The sequence below is a fragment of the Coffea eugenioides genome, chromosome 10, assembly GCF_003713205.1.
Source record: "Coffea eugenioides isolate CCC68of chromosome 10, Ceug_1.0, whole genome shotgun sequence".
Lineage (NCBI taxonomy): Eukaryota > Viridiplantae > Streptophyta > Magnoliopsida > Gentianales > Rubiaceae > Coffea > Coffea eugenioides.
This window is the reverse complement of record NC_040044.1, coordinates 27,355,128-27,374,992: the sequence shown is the minus strand read 5'-3', so window position 1 is coordinate 27,374,992 and position 19,865 is coordinate 27,355,128. Positions and strand designations below refer to the sequence as shown.

General features: G+C 39.4%; 1 protein-coding gene and 1 pseudogene across 1 annotated transcript; one reads left to right on the top strand and one right to left on the bottom strand.

Moving 5' to 3' along the window:
- Window positions 1-490: 490 nt before the first annotated feature.
- On the bottom strand, window positions 491-2,645 carry LOC113750604. Its single transcript, XM_027294564.1, has 2 exons — window positions 1,639-2,645; window positions 491-1,370 (listed from the first exon to the last, which is right to left on the bottom strand). Exons 1-2 carry the CDS (start codon window positions 2,643-2,645, stop codon window positions 491-493), a joined length of 1,887 nt encoding a protein of 628 aa, XP_027150365.1.
- A 1,603-nt stretch (window positions 2,646-4,248) lies between these two features.
- LOC113750603 lies at window positions 4,249-5,926 on the top strand (annotated as a pseudogene).
- Window positions 5,927-19,865: the final 13,939 nt, after the last annotated feature.

Here is a 19,865-nt window from a genome sequence, read left to right as displayed (position 1 = left end):
CCGCATTCCTAGCTTTCCAAAGATGCCAGCAAATCATCGATGGCAACACCTGATACACCAATCTCATCACCTTGTTCTTAGCCGGCCGCAATCACCATTGAATGACCGCATGCTTTACCGTTCCTGCATAGGCAAAGACCCCAGTCTCGACTTGAAAGGAATCCCAGACCTACCGCGGGACCTCACCAACACAGAATATATGATCAATGGACTCCACCGTTGGGGTTACACAGCAAGCACATCGAGATGGGCCGCACACACCCAACCGATACAGCACCTCCATCACAGGCAGACGACCCGACAACATCCTCAACATAAAAAATGAGATTTTAGCTGGCAAAGTTGTTAACCAAATATTAGATGAGAAAATGGAAGTATTGGAAACCTTGCGGACCAAATTATACGCAGAAGAAATGGAAAAGGAGCCAGAGATATCCAAATCCCACACCATCCTATCAGGCTGCTTAGAGAATACATCAGGAGGGTTTATCTACACAATCATAGCAATAATACTGTCCGGCAGCCACTGACGAAGCATTGATAGGTTCCAGCTCCCATTGAAGACAAAGTCCGCCACTGAATGATCACCAAAAATCTCAACCCGTTGACATAACGACCCTGCACCTATCCAGTTCTCATGCCAGAAATCAACCATTCCGTTCTGTAACACCCACTGGATATAAGACTCTGCCAAAGTATGGCACCTGACCAACCTCCTCCAAGTGGGTGATTGAGAAAGCTGAAATTCCGCTTCACACGCATGTAAACCATATAGATATTTCGAATGCATAAATTCTGCCCAGAGGGACTTACGTTGCCTGAGAGACCACCATAACTTCACTGAAAACGAATCAAACACATCCGCCAAGGCCCGCACACCGACCCCCCCTTCAATAGATGGTTTGCACAGCGACTCCCATCCAATCCAATGGTAACGATTGCCCCCCTCCGACCTCCCCCAAAGGAAATTCGCAAATACCTTCTCAAGGGCACGCATCACACCCTTTGGCGGAGCCGAAGCAGCAAGGATGTGAAGAGGCATAGAGGATACGACACTACTGATTAAGACCAAACGCCCTCTAGGAGACAATAGCTTCTCCTTCCACGTCAAAACTCTACTTGCAACTGATGTGCAGATCTCCGAGAAGTGGCTACTTTTACTTCGCCTAGAATAGAGAGTACAGCCAAGATATTTAAGCGGGAGTAACTTGGCATGAAAGCCAGAAATTTGTGACACCACACGTCTACGAGAGGAGCTCAAGGCATCGTCAACAATAAAGCAGCTCTTTTGACAGTTAATCTGTTGCCCAGACGTACCATAATACGTTTCCAGTACCCTCATAACCTGTTGCAAAGTACTCTTAACCCCACTACAAAAGACAATTACGTCATCTGCATAAGCAATATGCGTGATGATAGGACATTTCGAGGGGACCTTAAACGGACAGAAGCCTCTCTGGCCCACCAATGAGTTCAGCAGCCTAGATAAGACCTCTGTCCCAATAACAAAAAGAGCCGGCGAGATGGGGTCAACTTGGCGTAGCCCCCCGAGTTGATTGGAAAAAGCCACAAGGGGAGCCGTTAATAAGGATCGAAAACCAAACATTGGAGATTAAATGCCAAATCATATCAATCCACCTCTCCGCGAAACCAAATCGACGCAGCACTTGCAACAAAAAGAGCCATGAGACATGATCGTACGCCTTGGCCATGTCCAACTTCAACACCACATTCCCTCCCCGATGAGAATGCCGAATTCCAGAGAGAAGTTCCTGAGCCAGCAGAAAATTATCAGACATATGCCTTCCTTTTACAAAGCCACTCTGCTGAGGCGAAATAATCTTAGACAAAATCCGTGCTAGTCTATCCGACAAGAGCTTGGAGATCACCTTATTGATAAAGTTACACAAGCTAATCGGACGGAATTGGGTAAAATCCTGAGGAGGCTGGACCTTCGAAATCAACACTATTGAGGTAGAAAAGATACTCCTGGGCAGCACCTCCCCACAGAAAAAACATACCACAGCCGCGTGGACATCCTCTGCCACAATATCCCATGCACATGTAAAAAACTTACCCGAGAAACCATCTGGGCCAGCCGCACTCTCACCATCCATAGCAAAAACCACTGATTTAACCTCTTCCTTAGACGGGACCTCCTCCAACATGGCATTATCCTGGGACGTAATTAATTTCGGTATAACATCAAGAGCGTCAAAAGACTCACTAGGGGACTCTGCCGTGAACAAGCGTCTAAAAAAGGTTGTGGCCTCACCTTCAATATCAGCCGCAGACTCCAGCCACTCCCTATCGGATGACTTAATACGATGAATTACCGACCTTTGGCGGTGCTTTGCCACCACAGAGTGGAAATACCTCGAGTTCCTATCTCCATCCTTTAACCACTTAATCCTCGATTTTTGTTGCCAAAACATATGCTCAACCCCCTGCGACCTCCAAAGTTGATCTTGAGCCTCACGTAACGCCACTAGATTGGCCTCAAATGGATCAGTATCATAGCTCAACTTAGCATTGAGCGCACGGTCTTCCGCCACCTTCACCGAGTCAAAGATATTGCCAAATACCTTGTGAGACCAAGTGCGTAACGCTGCCTTGACACTCCGCAGCTTAGCCGCCAGGACCATTAATGGAGGCCCCGAAAAACCCACGTTCTAGTTGCACCGTACTACATCCAAAAACTCGGGCTTAGACGTCCAAAAATTAGTAGATACACAATCATTAGTAGAATTCTTTACACACAACAAAAATCACCAGTTACTTTTTGGACACAATCAAAGAATTAGTTAATGATTTCTAAATATTTTTGGTTGACCAAATAAATAGTCATTTGCTTTTGGTGTGTTATAAATAAAACATAGCTGATACACAAAGTGATACAAAAGTATTAGACACAACAAAAATACCAGTTACTTTTTTGACACAATCAAAGAATTAGTTAATAATTTCCAAATATTCTTGATTGAACAAATAAATAGTCATTTACTTTAGGTATGTTATAAATAAGCCATAGGTGATTCACAAAGTGATACAAAAACATTAAACACAATGGAAATTACTAGTTACTTTTTTTACACAATCAAAGAATCAGTTAATTATTCCAAATATTTCTGGTTGATCAAATAAATAGTCATTTTCTTTTGGTATGTTATAAATAAACTATAGCTAATTCAAAAAGTGATATAAAAGCATTAATCCAAAAATTTGGAATAATGTACTGGTAAGAAAGGATTATTTAATAAAAGAATAGCAACAAAGGGGATCATATACATTTATGATATTTTTGTAATAGTAGTTTGTTTTCATTCTATACTTGCATTATGTATTGAAGGTAAAAATTAGTGTGTTACAAGTGCCAAGAAAAGTCTAATAAAGAAATGTGGTTTAGGTTGCGTGTTCTAGAGAATCATATTGGACTTTTAAAAGGATAAGATCCCCACTCTCCCATATTTAACTTTAGAATTCTATTTTTTTTTATGACCAAAGTCAAAGTTATATTTTGAAGTCAACATATATATATCTACTTATATTTTTAAATTAAATGGCAAATCTAGGAGAGGGATGCTAACCTTTAAATTTGATAAATAGAAAAGTAGATACATAGAGGGGGTTTTGGAGTCTAAGTTCTCAAAAGTTACAAATAAGCATAGCACAACCAAATCATTAACTCTAAGGAAATTGAATATAAACAATGTGCATTCAATCTAATCTAAGAACCCTTAACATGAGTAGTAAAATCTTGAAGTCCATATAGAACATTAGTTTATTTATAATTTTGTAATTTGAAAAAGTATTCTGCATACAAATATGCGTGTAATAAATGAGTATTTTGAATTCTGATAGTTGTTGATAGGAAGGGTATAGGAAGGAGTGGGAAAGTTTAGTGTAAAAAAAAAGAGTATTTTGAGTTCATGTGTGACATATTTAAATGTACTCGGTGGCAATTTATCAATACACAATTTCCACTTATCTCCATAAAAACTTGTATTCCTACAATTAGAGGGAGCATACTGTTGCAATTTTTCTAAGCATTAAACCAAAAGTCAATTCAATGAATGTTGCGTTAATAAGATCAACATGCTTGACAGTATCCAAATTGCATAGTATATCCCACACACAAAAAAAAAAACAAAAACAAAAACATGCAACGGTTCATAAATAAGTAACACCACTAGTTATTGCCATATATCATATAACTCTTGCTTCTTTTTTGCTTGGAGACAAATAGCCATGGAGGTTTTTCTCACTTCTTTCTTGATCCTCATAGTTCTCTTTGTTTCTCTATTTATTTACATCTTTTCTCACAATCGCAGCTCAAAACTACCACCAGGTGCACTGGGATAGCCTGTTCTTGGAGAAAATTTGAAGTTAGCTGCATCAAGCCAGAGAAGTTTATTCAGGAGAGAGTGAAGAAGTATTCAAAACCTCCTTACTTGGAGAAAAAATGGCAGTATTTTGTGGAGCAGCAGGAAACAAGTTTTTATTCTCTAATGAGAACAATCTTCTAGCAACTTGGTGGCTTGCATCACTAATCAAGCCTTTACAATTTCTGTCTCCTGGAGAAAATTCCTTGAAGGAATTCACTGCAAAAAATCGTAGCTCTATTGAAGAAATTCTGAAGCCTAAAGCTCTAAAACATTATATTCCAAACACGGATTCTATGGCTCGTGATCAGCTCGAGACTGATTGGGCTCCTTTTGAAGAGGTGAAGGTTTATCCTTTGTCCAAGAAGTATACCTTTTCATTGGCATGTAGATTGTTTTTGGGCGTTGAAGATCATAAAGTTGTTAAAACATTGTCTAATTCCTTCAATGTTGCTTTATCTGGGATGTATTCTATCCCAATTGATTTGCCTAGGACGGCTTATAATAAAGCTTAGAAAGGAGGCAAGATAGTAAAGTTTGAGATTTTAAAGATCTTGAAGAAGAGGAAAACAGAGCTCTTAGATAATAGGAATATTGCTGCTGAAGGTTTAGACATGTTATCTCGTTTGCTGCTTCAAAGTGATGAAAATGGTAGTTTCTCTAAGGAAATGATGATAGCTAATAATATCATGGGACTTATGGTTGCTAGCTATGATACCACAAGTGCTACAGCAACCTTTGTCTTGAACTATCTTGCAGAACTTCCCCACATTTACAATCAGGCCTATAAAGGTTATACCCGAAAATGGTTTTGACCCTTCAAAATCTTCTCCACTACTTTGATTAGCAAGGATTCAATTTAAATATTTGTATCTTTTAATTCAAAATTTCAGATTCAACTTGGTAAGCTAATATCCAATAGCTTAACTAATTTTGGAAACTTCTTGCATTAAGAAGAGATGGTGGAGATTTTCGAGTCCAAAGGTCCGCAAAAGCTACTGAATTGGAATGATGTTCGAAAGATTAAGTACTCTTGGTATGTGGCATGTGAAGCGATAAGATTAACACCACCTGCCCAAGGAGCCTCTAGAGAGGCCATTACAGATTTCACGTATGCTGGCTTCACGATTCCAAAAGGATGGAAGGTAATGATACAATGTCAATTATCACTTCCAATTCCAATCAATTTTAATTGATGCTAGAGCAACAAAATTTGTAAAAACAACTTTGTAAATGTTCTTTGTCAGATATTTTGGAGTGTATACTCGACACATAAAAATCCCAGATACTTTCTGGATCCAGAGAAATTCGATCCTTTAAGATTTGAAGGAAGTGGACCTGCGTCGTATACTTTTGTGCCATTTGTTAGAGGATCTCGAATGTGTCCGGGAAAGGAGTATGCGCGATTGGAGATAGTGTTCACGTACAATGTGGTGAAGAAATTTAGATTGAAGAAACTTATTCAAGATGAGAAGGTTATATATCGCGCTTCCCCTGTTCCGCAAAATGGTCTTCCTGTTCGGCTCTTGCCATACAGGAAATAGACTGCAAACATTCTGGATGAACATGGTTGTGATTGCATACGTTGATTGAAATCAGTAAGACCTGGAAATGCAACGGTATAACCATGAAATAGTTCATCTTATTCCAATGTGATAGTCGTCTGCCATTATTATTATCATATACAATCACTAATATTACTATTTCCAAAGCTGAGCTTTCATATTGGTTTAGCTGAAAAAGTACTTTAATGTTACCTCTAGGAATATTACCCGCTGAATTGTGGAGCATCATCAAGTAGCATTGTCTGCAATTCTTTTGCGTCAGGCCTTTCATGAGGAGAAATGCTAACACAAAGCATAGAGATCTTAAACATTGATAACATTTGTTGATGAACCTCTGCAGATGTGTTTCTCACCTAGGATCAAGGATTTCATCCAAGTGATCATGTTCAATTTTGTCCTTTACCCATTTCACCAACACTATTCCTTCATTTACAGCTTGTTTGCCTGTTAACAACTCCAGCAAAATGGCTGCACAACTAAAGATATTGCCATAGCTGGTAATTCTCATGATGTATGCATGGTCTATCGTGGGCATATATAGAGATGTAAAGACGTATCATTTCTTCTTTTAAAGATCTTGTTGGTTCAAATGATCGTTAAATTTGCTGTTGCTGCATGTCTCAAAGTAACTATTCTAGTATTACAATTATTAACTGCCTGAATAAGTAATCACTGGCATTTTCCCATATTAAGTTGTAATTTTTGTATACTCCCATCTGCTTTTACGCAAGCTTATCATTCATGTCTTTCTAAGTTTTTTATCTGACATTGAAATATTCGCTTCAAGGTTATAGACAATGAGATCTTTTCTTGACCTTTTTATATGAGGAATACAATTCAAGAATTTCGATTTTAACAAACCAGATGGAGATAACATTGCCTGGAGTGGACATAACCCACTGCTCCAGCTACTGCTGGAAGGGTCTCCAAGCTCTTTGAAGTATCAATAACTTTAGTGAGCTCAGTATCTTGTATTAAAGGCTCTGAAAGTGATCTCATAAAGATACTTCAAAACTCTATTTGCTTGTCTGAAAAATGAATATTTGCTTTGGATGCATCTGCTAAAGCCTTTTATGATCCTTGAGGTTACTGGAAGGTAACTTGGTAAACTCCAAATCTGAATCTATGGACTGGGATGACTAATTGGGGATATCTCTGGTAAAGTTTGAAAATAAACATTGATGAAGTAATGCCTGTATAGGGTTAAGGGGGCAGAAGCACTTTCTTATGTGAGCTGAGTATAGCCTGTGGCCTAGGTAAAAATTAGATGAGCCAGAATAATGGTACAAGTTTCCTACCACTCTTTGGTACTTAACTGCTGCAAAATATGCTTTTAGGTCCACCAAAATTGATTATTGTTAATCATTACAAGCCCTTTGCCTCTGCTTCCTCTGTTATGCAGGCTCAACTGTGACGCCCCCGCTTCTCCCTAAGGCGAACCAAAGGGTATCCGCGGGACGCTTGCCCAGCTCTCGCCAGACTCAAACAATTCCATTCAAGCTTATTACCAGTCTACACAACACAAGTAAATAACTTAAATACAGTAAATGCGGAAGCGTTCAAGCTTAACAATAGTCATCCATTAACCAACCCGCACGTCGGGTGTTCAAAGTACATCTTAAATTCCAAATATACATCACGCCCCAAACGTTACATTTCAATTCCAAAAATACAACCCAAAACCAAGGGCATAGCCAAAATGTAATAGAAATCCTAAACAAAAGTACATCAGGAGGGTTTCTCCAATACATCTCCGAGTTCAATCCTGTTAAGGAAAACAAATCTACAGGGTGAGCAAAACGCTCGTGAGGCCAAGAACACACATGCAAGCACGTAGTCCAGATAACAGTCCAAAATAACAGTTCGAGAGATAATTACAAGTAATTAATAAAGCCAGTGAGAGTAAACAGAAACAATTCAAGGATATAGTAGCTCTCAGGAGCTAAGTTCCACTTGCTGTGTCGATACCATTCGTATACCTCCCCGCGATGACACTCCGTCAATCGGGTCGGTATTTTCAATCCGTAGAACTCCACTAACTTCCCATCCGTCCACCGTACACCGCTCCGGGCCCGCACGACATTTATAAGGCGATACTCCACGAGTATGCCAAGCAAGATCTCTCAATAGATCAAGCTTATCATGTGAATCTCATGGCTCATTGAGGTTCCCGACCAAGCCCATGCCGGCTCGAGTCCCAAGGTCGGCCTATGAGTTTGGGCGTCCCCCATGTACATGTAAATGTCGAGGAGATTCACTCCAACGACGTATGCACTCATAGCATACCAAGTCATGTATACAAGTATTTGACAGGTCCAAGCATGTAATTCAGGATATGTAAGTCTAGCAAGCCAGGCCAAGTATGAATCAATTATTTCAAATTAGTACGAGTGCGATAAAGTACACACTCTATCCATTTTATCAAAACCAGGTAGATTAAGCAAGACAAGCATGTATCAAGTTCACAGGAGTTCAAGTAAACAGGCACTTGACACTCACCAAGTAACAAGTAGTCTCAATCGAAATTTAAGCGTTCACCGTGGGATCCTCTTGAGGGTCCTCATGTGCGCCTGAGCAAATAATAGTGAAGTATCACTCATATATCCCAATTATCAAGGTAGATTGTACACTAGTACAATCTAAGAAAATTTCATGAAAACAAACCTCAATTACTCGTAAATCGAGGTTTAAATGGAGTTTCTTAAAGTACACGGGTAATCGAGTTTTCACTTTGGGAAATCAAGTATAAAACGTTCAATAAATATTGAAGGAATAAGGAGTACTCGAAAACTCCCTTCCCTTGGAATTTGGAAAAACTTCAGGTTTGATATGATACTTTGAAAAATCGTATCTCACATTCCACATGTCAAAAATTGGAAAACTTGGTGTCGTTGGAAACCTCTTTGAAAGTACTAAAAGTTATTAGAAGGCACTTTTCCATGATTCTAAAGGGAAGATACTCAAAAATGAGCTCAAAGTTACTGTTTCCGGGCATTCAAGGTCGTGTCGGGGTTGGTTTTTCGCTAACTTTGGAAATCCGGAAAAATTCACACGTTCTGAACCAGCCTCCGAAATTTGTAACTCAATTAAAGTTGCAAGTAAGGTTTATAACAGAACAAGTGGATCAAGAATCAGAGTTTCGAGCACCGAGATACGGTAGCTCAAAGTTTGGGAAAATTCGAAACTGTTGAACAAATTTCCAGATTTGAGTTTCCGACTTTGGGACTTTAGTTAGGTATCGAAATGGACTTGAATTGGTACAAAATTTGGCAGTATAGTACTCCTATATAAAGGGTATCTCTCTATCAAAATTCATGGTAAAATGCTTTCGGAAAGGTAGTCGACCAACCAACTAAAGTTTCGAAAAATCTCTAAGGCAAAACTGCCTTGAGTTTTTCGTTCTTCATTTCCAACATTTGGCCCAGAAAATCCTTCAAACTTGGTTCATTTCTATAGGAAAAGCCTAAGAAACATTCATGGTACATTTGGTAGGTGTTTAACACCAAAAAATTTAATTAGCAAGTCTACACCAAGCCTTGCATCAAATCTGTCCAAAAGTTAGGGTTTTCAAGAGCAGGGCAGGTTCCGTATTTTGATCACAAATCACTCAACTTAACTCGGAATTGAGCATGGTTTATGGAGTTTGGAAAATACATTCATAGAGCTATAATTTCACAGAAGAAATCATTTTGAAATTCGGCACACAACTAGCTCGAATTCGAGCCTCAAGTTGCAGCCTCAGCATTTCGTTCCAGGAAAACAGAGAAACAGAACAGCCGACTTTAAATGGTTGGTTCGGCTCACATACATGGAACCAGAACGTGATTTTATACCGTTGGAAAGGTGGGAATGTCTAGTTTCAAATTCCACTGACGGCACTCGATTTCGACGTCGGAGCACAGAGTTATGGATGAAACAAGCGAGCTGTCTGAGCATTACGGGAACAGTTTTCCAGATTTACTAGCTTCACGAAATTAATCCATTTGACCAACCAAACCTCAATATTTTTCAATGAAATTTTATACACCATCTATACAACATATAAACATCATATACCAGCCATTAAATCCCCAAAATTTTTCCGAAATAGGTACATTCAAAGCAGGGGCAGAATTGAAACTTTTTACCCCATGCACACCTTGAAGTTTATACTAATAATACACCATTAATCTACCATTTTGAGCACTAAACCAACATTAAATCCATCATCAAGCATGAGATCAGCCCTCAAGACAAAGGTGGGAGTTCATAGAGCCCACCCATTTCATTTTACACCATAAACAAGCTAACCAATGGCATACTAGAGCTTAATCACGCAATATAACTTCCACAAGATAAGATTCTATGAGTTGATCATTATGTACCTCCTTGATGTGCAAAGACCAGAAATTTCGGCCCTCTCTTTGCTCAAAAAGACCGTGGAAAGCTCCTTGTTTTTGTAGCTAGATGAACTCTCCAAGTGACAAGCTAGGTGGTCTTCAATTTTGGTGTGAATCTATGAAGGTTTGGTGCAAGAATTGAAGATGAAAAGTGGCAACTTTTGTGTTGTCTTTTACAGCTAATGGTTCAGCCAAGAGAGAGACTAGGAGAGAGTGTGTTTGATCCAAATTTGGCTTCCTAAGGAAGATCAATGTGTGGTGCAAAATCACTCCAAAGTCAACTCTCCTCCGCGCGTATACGCGCGCGTTTTGGGCTCGATTTCTCTCGAGTTTATTTCATTAGTGCACTAAACCTCCAATACACTTATATTCATATAAATATTATTCACTCTTAATTGTCCCAAAATAATGGTCTAAAGTCCCTCAATTAAAATCACGCGTGTGAAAACGCGTACCACCAATTTAAGCGCGATAACGCGAAACTTTCGAGAAATTCCTATAACGATTGTACTACTAACTATCACTTGAGTACTTAAACATAAAATTACCTATTTTAGAACCATTGTACAAGTCTCCAATTTTCCAAACTTATTGTACTCTCAATCGGTTAAAATTTTCCAAACGCGTTTTCACTTTTCACTAAACAAGCTTCTAAGAAAATAATTTTTGAAACGAGACACTTTAAAAATATAACGAAACTATAATACCATGTACTTAGGTCTAATAAGGCTAGAAAATATTATTCGTGGCAAAAATCCAAATAAATAATTAATTTAGCCAAAAATAGGGATTTAAAAATAATAGTTTTTCGAGTCCTCACATCAAATATGCCAATAATTGAAGAAAGCTAGAAATGTGACATTACCTGAGTTGGATGCTTCAACCTTCCAGTGGTATCTAGAAATTTTCCCTCAAATCAAGTTACAAAAGTTTCACTTCAATCAAGGTTCAACAGTTTCTCAAAGTTATTAAGTTATATGGAAGTAAAAATTGCAGATTAACAGTTTTTTCGGTGTCTCAAATTCTTGAATCTTTTTGAACGGACAAATTCTGACTTACAGGTTAAAGTAACACTACAACAAAAATGGCCTTTCCTGACATGTCTATAAGAACACTTGCTGGTTTGTGTCATTATAGCATTCCTATCATGACACTTATTATCAACTCAATAATATATATTTTAATTGTTTTATTTTATCTGATATAAAAATAATAATGTGCCTTTAAACTACCTATCATGACACTTGAGAAAATAGGAGATGTACCAAAAAAAAGAAAGACACAAAACGACATTGTTTGATTTTGGCGGAAGATTCATTTGCCAAAACACTCAGTGAAATTCTCAAAAGTTTCATTTTGCTGACCAAAAGACTTAGTGAAAATTTTCTTCTTCTCGTCTCTCTCACCTCTCCGCAAACAAGCTATCTCGGTGGATGTGGTCGTATGTTTATACTAGCAACCTCCTCTTTCAAGAATTTTGTGTCTTCTTCGTTTGTCAGACTCCGATATTGAATCAGGTATTTGTCCTCGTCAAATCGTTTGATGACAGTTGTGAGGACTCGTAAAAACTATTATTTTATGCCTAATTTATGGCTTAATAAATTATTTAATTGGATTTTATTTCCAAGGAATATTTTCTAGTCTTATTAGACCTAAATAAGTGGTAATATAACTTCGTTATATTTTTAAAATGATTCGTTTCGAAAATTAATTTCCTAGAGCGCGTTGCGTAAAAATAGTGAATAGTACTTGGAGATTTTATCCGCGTAGTAGCATAATAAGCTTGGAATATTGGAGACTTGTACCATGGTCCTAAAATAGGTAATCTTATGAATAAATATTCAAGTGATAGTTAGTAGTGCAATCGTTATAAGAATTTTTCGAAAGTTCCGCGTTATAGCGGTAAAATGTGACGGTACGCGTTTTCACACGCGCGACTTCAATTGAAGGACTTTAGACCCTTATTTCGGGACAATTAAGAGTGAATAATATTTACATGAATATATATGCATTGGAGGTTTAGTGCACTAGCGAACCAAACGCGCGAGAAAAATCGAGTCCAAACGCACCCTAAATTGCACTATTTCAAGTTGACTTTGAGGTGCATTTTGCACCACACAAAGAATCTTCCTTTGGAAGCCAATTGCATCAGCACTCTCTCTCTCTTCACCTCACTTGGCCGAACAACAAGAAGGAGAAGAGCTCTCCATTGTCTTCATTTTTCATCTTCAATCCATGCACTAAAATCCACCCAAATCACACCAAAACTTGGAGATCTCTTAGCAAACCACTTGGAGACTACATCTAGCTAAGGAGGAAGGGAGCTTTCACGGTTTCTTTGGAGCTTCAAGAGGGCCGAAAATTCTGACCTTGCAAACCAAAGGAGTAGGTAATGATCAACCCTTGGATTCTTATCTTTTGGAGATTATATGACAAGATTAAGTTCATGCATGCACTTAGTTACTTGTTTATGGTGTAAAAATGTGATTGTGGGCTCTTGGAATTCCCACACTTGGGTTGTTGTTGCTGATGTGATGATTAATGGTGATTATATTGTTGGTTTAGTGATTTTAATGATGCATTAGTGGTGGGTAATTAGTAGGAACTTCATTGGGTGTAAGAAGCTAAATTTTCCGATTTTGCCCCTGCCATGTTCGGCCATTTCCAGGCCAATTTTTAATGGTTTAGTTGCTTGAATTGGATGTTTGTAGGATGTATTAGATGTGTGAAAAATTTCATTGAAAAATAATGAGGTTTGAATGGGCAAATGAATTTTTTTTAGAAACCAGCAAATCTGGAAAACTGATTCGCGTATGCTCTGACCAGCAGTAGTATTTTGGCTATAACTCTGTCCTCGGATGTCGAAATCATGTGCCGTTGGTGGCGTTTGAAACTAGACATTCCTAGCTTTAATTTGGTATATAATGCACGTTCTGAGTCTTTGTGAGCAGGCCGAACCAAATGTTTTAAGTTCGCTGTCCTGTCACTCTGTTCATCTGGAATGAAGTGTTCAGGCTGCAACTTGATGCCCGAATTTGAACCAGATGGGTGCCGAATTTGGAAATGATTTCTTCTGTGATATTTTAACTCTATGAATGTATTTTCCAACGGCGTAAGCCATGCTCGATTTCGAGCTATATTGACTGATTTGTGACTGAAACAAGTGGACTGCTCTGTTTTGGAAAACCATGATGTTTGGACTGGTTTGGAACCAAATCTTGGAGTGAACTTGTTAGTTGATGTTTTTGATATTAAACACTTACCAAAGATATTATGGGTGTATCTTAGACCCTTATTTCACAAATGAACCATGGTTGGATAACTTTCTTGGTTAAACGATTGGAAATTTGGAAAATGAAAGTCCAAGGCAGATTGCCTTAGGATTTTTCTTGAACTTCGGTTGGCTCATTAACTACCTTGCCGAAGGTATTTTTCCCCGAAAATCGATAGAGAGATACTTTCCATATAGTATCGAAATACTGCCAATTTTGGTGCCGATTCAAGTTCGTTTCGATACCAATTGAATTACTAAAGTTAGAGGTTCAAATCTGGAAAATTCTCATCCAGTCTTGAATTTGCTCAACTTCGGGCTACCGTATCTCGGTGCTCGAGACTCCGATTCTTGATCCGCTTGTTTTGTCATACACTTCACTTGCAACACTAATTGAGCTGAAAATTTCAGAGGCCGGTTTGCAACGTGCGAATCGTGCCGAATTTTCAAAGTTGGCCAAAAACCAACTTCATTCTGCCTTGTGAACCAACCCTGCATCTTCAAGCTCATTTTTGACCACTTTCCACTTCGATTCATGGAAAAGTGTCTTCTAGAAACTTATAGCACTCTCTAAGAGGTTTCCAACGGTATAAAGTTTTCCAATTCTCGACTTATATCGAGCGAGTTACGATTTTTCAAAGATTCATCATAAAACTGGAAAATTTTCCAATTTCAAAGAAATAGAGTTTTTCGAGAACTCTTTATTCTTTCGATATTCTTAAAACGTTTTGCTTACGATTTTCATGATAAAAACTCAAATAATATTGTACCTAATAAAAGGCAAGTTGAACCTCGATTTACGTGTAATTGAGGTTCCTTTTTGCAAAATAATCCTTAGATTGTACTAGTGTACAATCTTCTTGATAAGTGGATTAATTGTGTGATTATCCACTGTTAATTGCCAGGCGCACAAGGAGACCTTCAAGAGGATCTCACCGTGGACACTTGAACTCCCAGAAAATAATTCTTATTGAATTGCTCGGTGAGTGTCAAGTGTGTGAATTTTGATACTTGTTTAATTGTGGTATTTGTTGAAAGTTTTAAAAATAAGGGCGGGTGCGTACTTTATCGCACTCGTTCTAATTTCAAATGAATGAATGGAATGTATTGAATGAATGAATGAAATGCAATGTTATGTCATGAATGCTTGTGTCGTTGGAGTGAACCTCCTCGACCTTCAAATGAATGGGGGACGCCCAAACTCATAGGCCAACCTTAGACTCGAGCCGGTAATGGGCTTGGTCGGGGACTGGGGCGAGCCATGAGATACACATAAGCTCGACCTAATAAGAGGTCTTGCTTGGCATACTCGTCGAGTATCGCCCTAAAAATAGACTTGTGGGCCCTTGGGGTGTACGGTGGACGGAGGAAAGTAAGTGGTGATCTACGGAAATGGAAATACCGACCCGGTTGACAGGAGGGTCAATGCGGGAAGGTATACGAATGACATCGGCAGATCGAGTGGAACTTAGCTCCTGAGAGCTACTATATCCTTGAATTGTTTCTGATTACTTTTCCTGTTTGAATGATTGATTATTAAAAAGACATGGCTTTATTTGTTAAAGTTGGGATTGTTATTTGATTACGTGCTTGCATGTGTGTTCTTGGCCTCACGAGCGTTTAGCTCACCCTATAGTTTTGTTTTCCTTAACAGGACCGACTCTTGGAGAAATATGGAGAAACCATCCGTTGTAATTTTGTTAAGACTCCTGTTATATATTTTGACTAGGCCCTGGTTTGGGTTGTACTTTTGGAAATTGTAAACTTGAAATGTTTGGGCCCTGATGTGTACTTTGAATTGAAGTCGTTTCATGATTACCCGATGTACTGGTTATACATTAAGTGACTTCTTAAGCTTGAACGCTTCCGCATTATTGTATTCATGTTACTCTCATCGAAGTGTTTAGTTCGATTTTAAATTGGATGGATTTGCTTGAGTCCTGGCGAGAGCTGGGCAGGCGTCCGCGGATACCCTTTGGTCCGCCTTAGGGAGATGTGGGGCGTCACAGTTGGTATCAGAGCACTAGGTTAGAGGTCTATATGGGAGACATATTAGATACTCTACCTTTAAGACTCGATATGGGATAACTTAATCCTACCCTAAGTGATGCTTGAGGCGAGCTAGCAACTAAGTTAGTCCTACCTCAAGTGACGAATGGGATGAACCAGCTATTAAGATAGACATGCATTGCAGGATATTGGAACTGAGTAGTGATTTAAGTTCTAACCTGAAAATATTATTATTGTTATTATTTTGCAGGGATGGCTGATGGAAACGAAGCCCCGGCAGCTAACGGGAATGGCCATGCGAATGGTCATTATGAGCCTCTTAGGACTATCTTCTACCGAGCTAGAGTAGGAGGGACTCGAGTACGCTACTCACCGTATGATAGATACCCTCGATGTCCGTGTAGGTTGACTTACGCCTACCCGAGTCATGTAGTGCATGCTATGGACGACGAGCGTCGTCAGTTGGTGGATACCAACCGCGCTTTACAGGCTGAGGTAGACGAGCTTAGGCAGATGGTCGGCGCTCAGGGTGAGCGGATTGCCGAGCTCGAGGAGGTGCTGGAGGGTGAGGTAGCCACATCTGCAGTGGTTAACCAGGAGCTTCAGGATACTAGGGCTCGACTCATTAGGTTAGCACGAGATGTCCGTACTCGGGCTTTCGAGATTCTGGCTGATGCGACTAGTTTGGTTGAGGACGCTACTGCAGTGATTCCTGAGGATGAGGAGGAGGATCCGGAGGAGGATCCCGAGGAGGAGGTTCCTCCTGATAGCCCTGCTATGGACTAGGATCTTGGTCGTTGACCTCTTTTGACTTTTGACTGGTACAGTTAGGACTAGTTAGGGTGACGCGAGTGCTGAGGCCATTGTATTTTGCATGCTTGTATGGCCTACTTTTGGGCACTTGTTCTTACTTTAGTCTTCTGTGACTAAAAGTATACTTTTGAGCGTGAATTGTCCCTAACTTGCTATTTGTACGAACTTGACATGCTTATGAATGTAAATTATTGTTAATTCCAATGCTTTCTTGGTTGGTTCTAATTTTGGTATAATTCTTCGTCCTTGCTTAAATTAATCTATTTCTTGCACTAGGCACATTTAGACTAATGGAAGGATTAAGGAGTGGTATAGACTTGAAGCCAATTAAGTTACCATATGACTTGGAGGTTAAAACACCCACTGGGGACAAAAGTCTAATTGCTAATCTGGTGTATAAGAATAGTGAAATCTGCGTGAACGAAAGAAAATTGCTGGCCGATTTGATAGGCCTAGCGATTAAAGGATATGATGTGATCCTAGGAATGGACTGGTTAGCCCGTTATAATGCCCAACTGAATTGTAGGACGAAAATTGTAGAATTGTGTATTCCAGGGGAGGCAACCCTGAAATTGGATGTGAGGGGTAAGTTAGCCTCATCTGCACTTATTTCGGGAATTCGGGCTAGAAAATTGTTAAGTAAAGGAGCTCAAGGGTATTTGGCTTTTCTTATTAATACCCCTAGCGATAAGGTGAATCTGGAGGACACACCGGTAGTGAAAGAATTTTCTGATGTTTTTCCTGAAGAATTGGAGTCTCTACCCCCGGAACGGGAAATAGCTTTTAAAATTGATTTAGCTCCGGGAACAGCACCTATATCAAGGACACCATATAGGATGGCTCCAGCTGAGTTGAAGGAGTTGAAGTTACAATTACAGGATTTGTTGGAACGGGGTTTTATTCGAGAGAGTGATTCCCCGTGGGGAGCCCCAGTTTTGTTTGTAAAGAAGAAAGATGGGAGTTTGAGGTTATGTATAGATTATCGAGGCTTAAATGATGCTACGGTTAAGAATAAATACCCACTACCCCACATTGATGAACTGTTTGACCAACTGCAAGGGGCGGTAGTATTTTCAAAGTTGGATCTAAGGCAAGGTTACTATCAATTGAGGATTTTGGAGAAGGACATACCTAAGACTGCTTTTAACTCGAGGTATGGGCACTTCGAGTTTGCAGTAATGCCTTTTTGGGTTAACCAATGCACCTGCCGCTTTCATGGATTTAATGCATAGGATTTTTTAAGCCTTACTTGGACCAATTTGTGGTGATCTTCATTGATGACATTTTGGTGTATTCTAAGAATGTAAAAGATCATGAGAAACATTTGAGAATTGTTTTACAAATCTTAAGGGAACATCAGTTATACGCTAAGTTTAGCAAGTGTGAATTCTGGCTAAAGGAAGTGACTTTCCTAGGACATATAATTTCTAAGGATGGGATTAAAGTGGATCCAGCTAAAGTGGAAGCTGTTTCGAAATGGAAACGACCGGAAAACCCAACGGAAGTTCGGAGTTTTATAGGATTGGCAGGGTATTATCGGAGATTCATCCAGGATTTTTCGAAAATCGCTGGACCTATGACTGAGTTGACCAAGAAAAATGGAAAGTTTATTTGGAGTTCTAAGTGTGAAGGAAGTTTTCAGGAGTTGAAAAGACGGTTGACTAGAGCGCCTGTTCTAGCTCTACCAAATGGACATGATAGTTTTGTGGTTTACACCGATGCATCTAAGGAAGGTTTGGGATGTGTTTTGATGCAAAATGATAAAGTGATAGCTTATGCCTCTAGAAAATTGAAGCCGCATGAAGGAAACTATCCGACCCATGATTTGGAGTTAGCGGCTGTGGTCTTTGCTTTGAAGAAATGGAGACACTATTTATACGGAGTGACATTTGAGGTTTTCACAGATCACAAAAGCCTTAAGTACTTATTTTCTCAGAAGGAACTGAATTTGAGGCAACGTAGATGGATGGAATTTCTGGAAGATTATGACTGCATTATTAAGTACCATCCTGGAAAGGCCAATGTAGTGGCCGATGCTTTGAGCCGTCAGGTACAAATGGCTGGATTGATGGTTAAGGAATTTCGATTGTTGGAGGAAGTTAGCTATTGGAATCCTCGATTAGAACCAAGTAAAGTGATTTTGGGGAATATTGTGATAACCTCCACTTTATTGGGACGTATTAAGGAATCTCAGGAAAAGGACCCTGAAATGCAAAAGTTGGTGGAGAAAGTCAAGATGGGAGACCAGACCGATTTCACTTTGGGATCAGATGGAATATTAAGATTTCGAAATCGGGTGGTTATGCCAAAGGATGAAGGGCTTAGAAAAGAAATTTTGGAAGAGGCACACCGATCAAAGTTTACAGTACATCCAGGAGGGAATAAAATGTACCAAGACTTGAAAAGTCTATATTGGTGGAAAAATATGAAGAAGGAAATTGCCCAATTTGTTCAGACATGCTTGGTTTGTCAACAGGTTAAAGCCGAACATCAGAAACCATCTGGGCTTTTGCAACCTCTAGAAATACCTGAGTGGAAATGGGAAAATATTACCATGGATTTTGTATCAGGCTTACCAAGGACACAGAGAGGCCATGATGCCATTTGGGTGATAGTAGATAGATTGACTAAATCAGCTCATTTTCTGCCGATTAATATGAAATATCCATTGGAGAAGTTGGCCAGATTGTACTTGGATGAGATCATCAGACTACATGGTATACCTGTGAGTATTGTGTCGGATAGGGATCCAAGATTTGTTTCGAGGTTTTGGCAAAAGATGCAAGAAGTGTTGGGGACTAAGTTGAACTTTAGTACCACCTATCATCCCCAGACTGATGGACAATCTGAAAGAACAATTCAAACTCTTGAGGACATGTTGAGGACTTGTGTACTGGACTTTGGAGAGAATTGGAGTAAGTTCTTGACTTTAGTGGAATTTGCCTATAACAATAGTTTCCACTCTTCTATTCAAATGGCTCCGTATGAGGCACTTTATGGTCGGAAGTGTAGATCCCCAATTTGTTGGGATGAAGTAGGTGAACGGAAAATCTTAGACACGACTACTGTATCTTGGATTGAGGAGGCTAATGAAAAGGTGAAATTGGTACGGCAAAGAATTCAAACCGCTCAGAGTAGACAAAAGAGTTATGCCGACAATCGGAGAAAAGATTTGGAGTTCACTGTTGGAGATATGGTATTTCTCAAGATTACGCCTTTAAAAGCAAGTTTGATGTCCGGAAAAGGGAAGAAACTACAACCAAGGTTTGTAGGGCCTTATAAGATTATTCAGCGAGTTGGGAATGTAGCCTATAAGCTGGAATTACCACCGAGCTTATCTCGTATTCATAACGTGTTTCATGTGTCCATGCTTAAGAAGTATCATCCAGACCCCTCTCATGTTTTACAACCGGAGAGTATTGAGATCGATGAAACCCTGACCTAC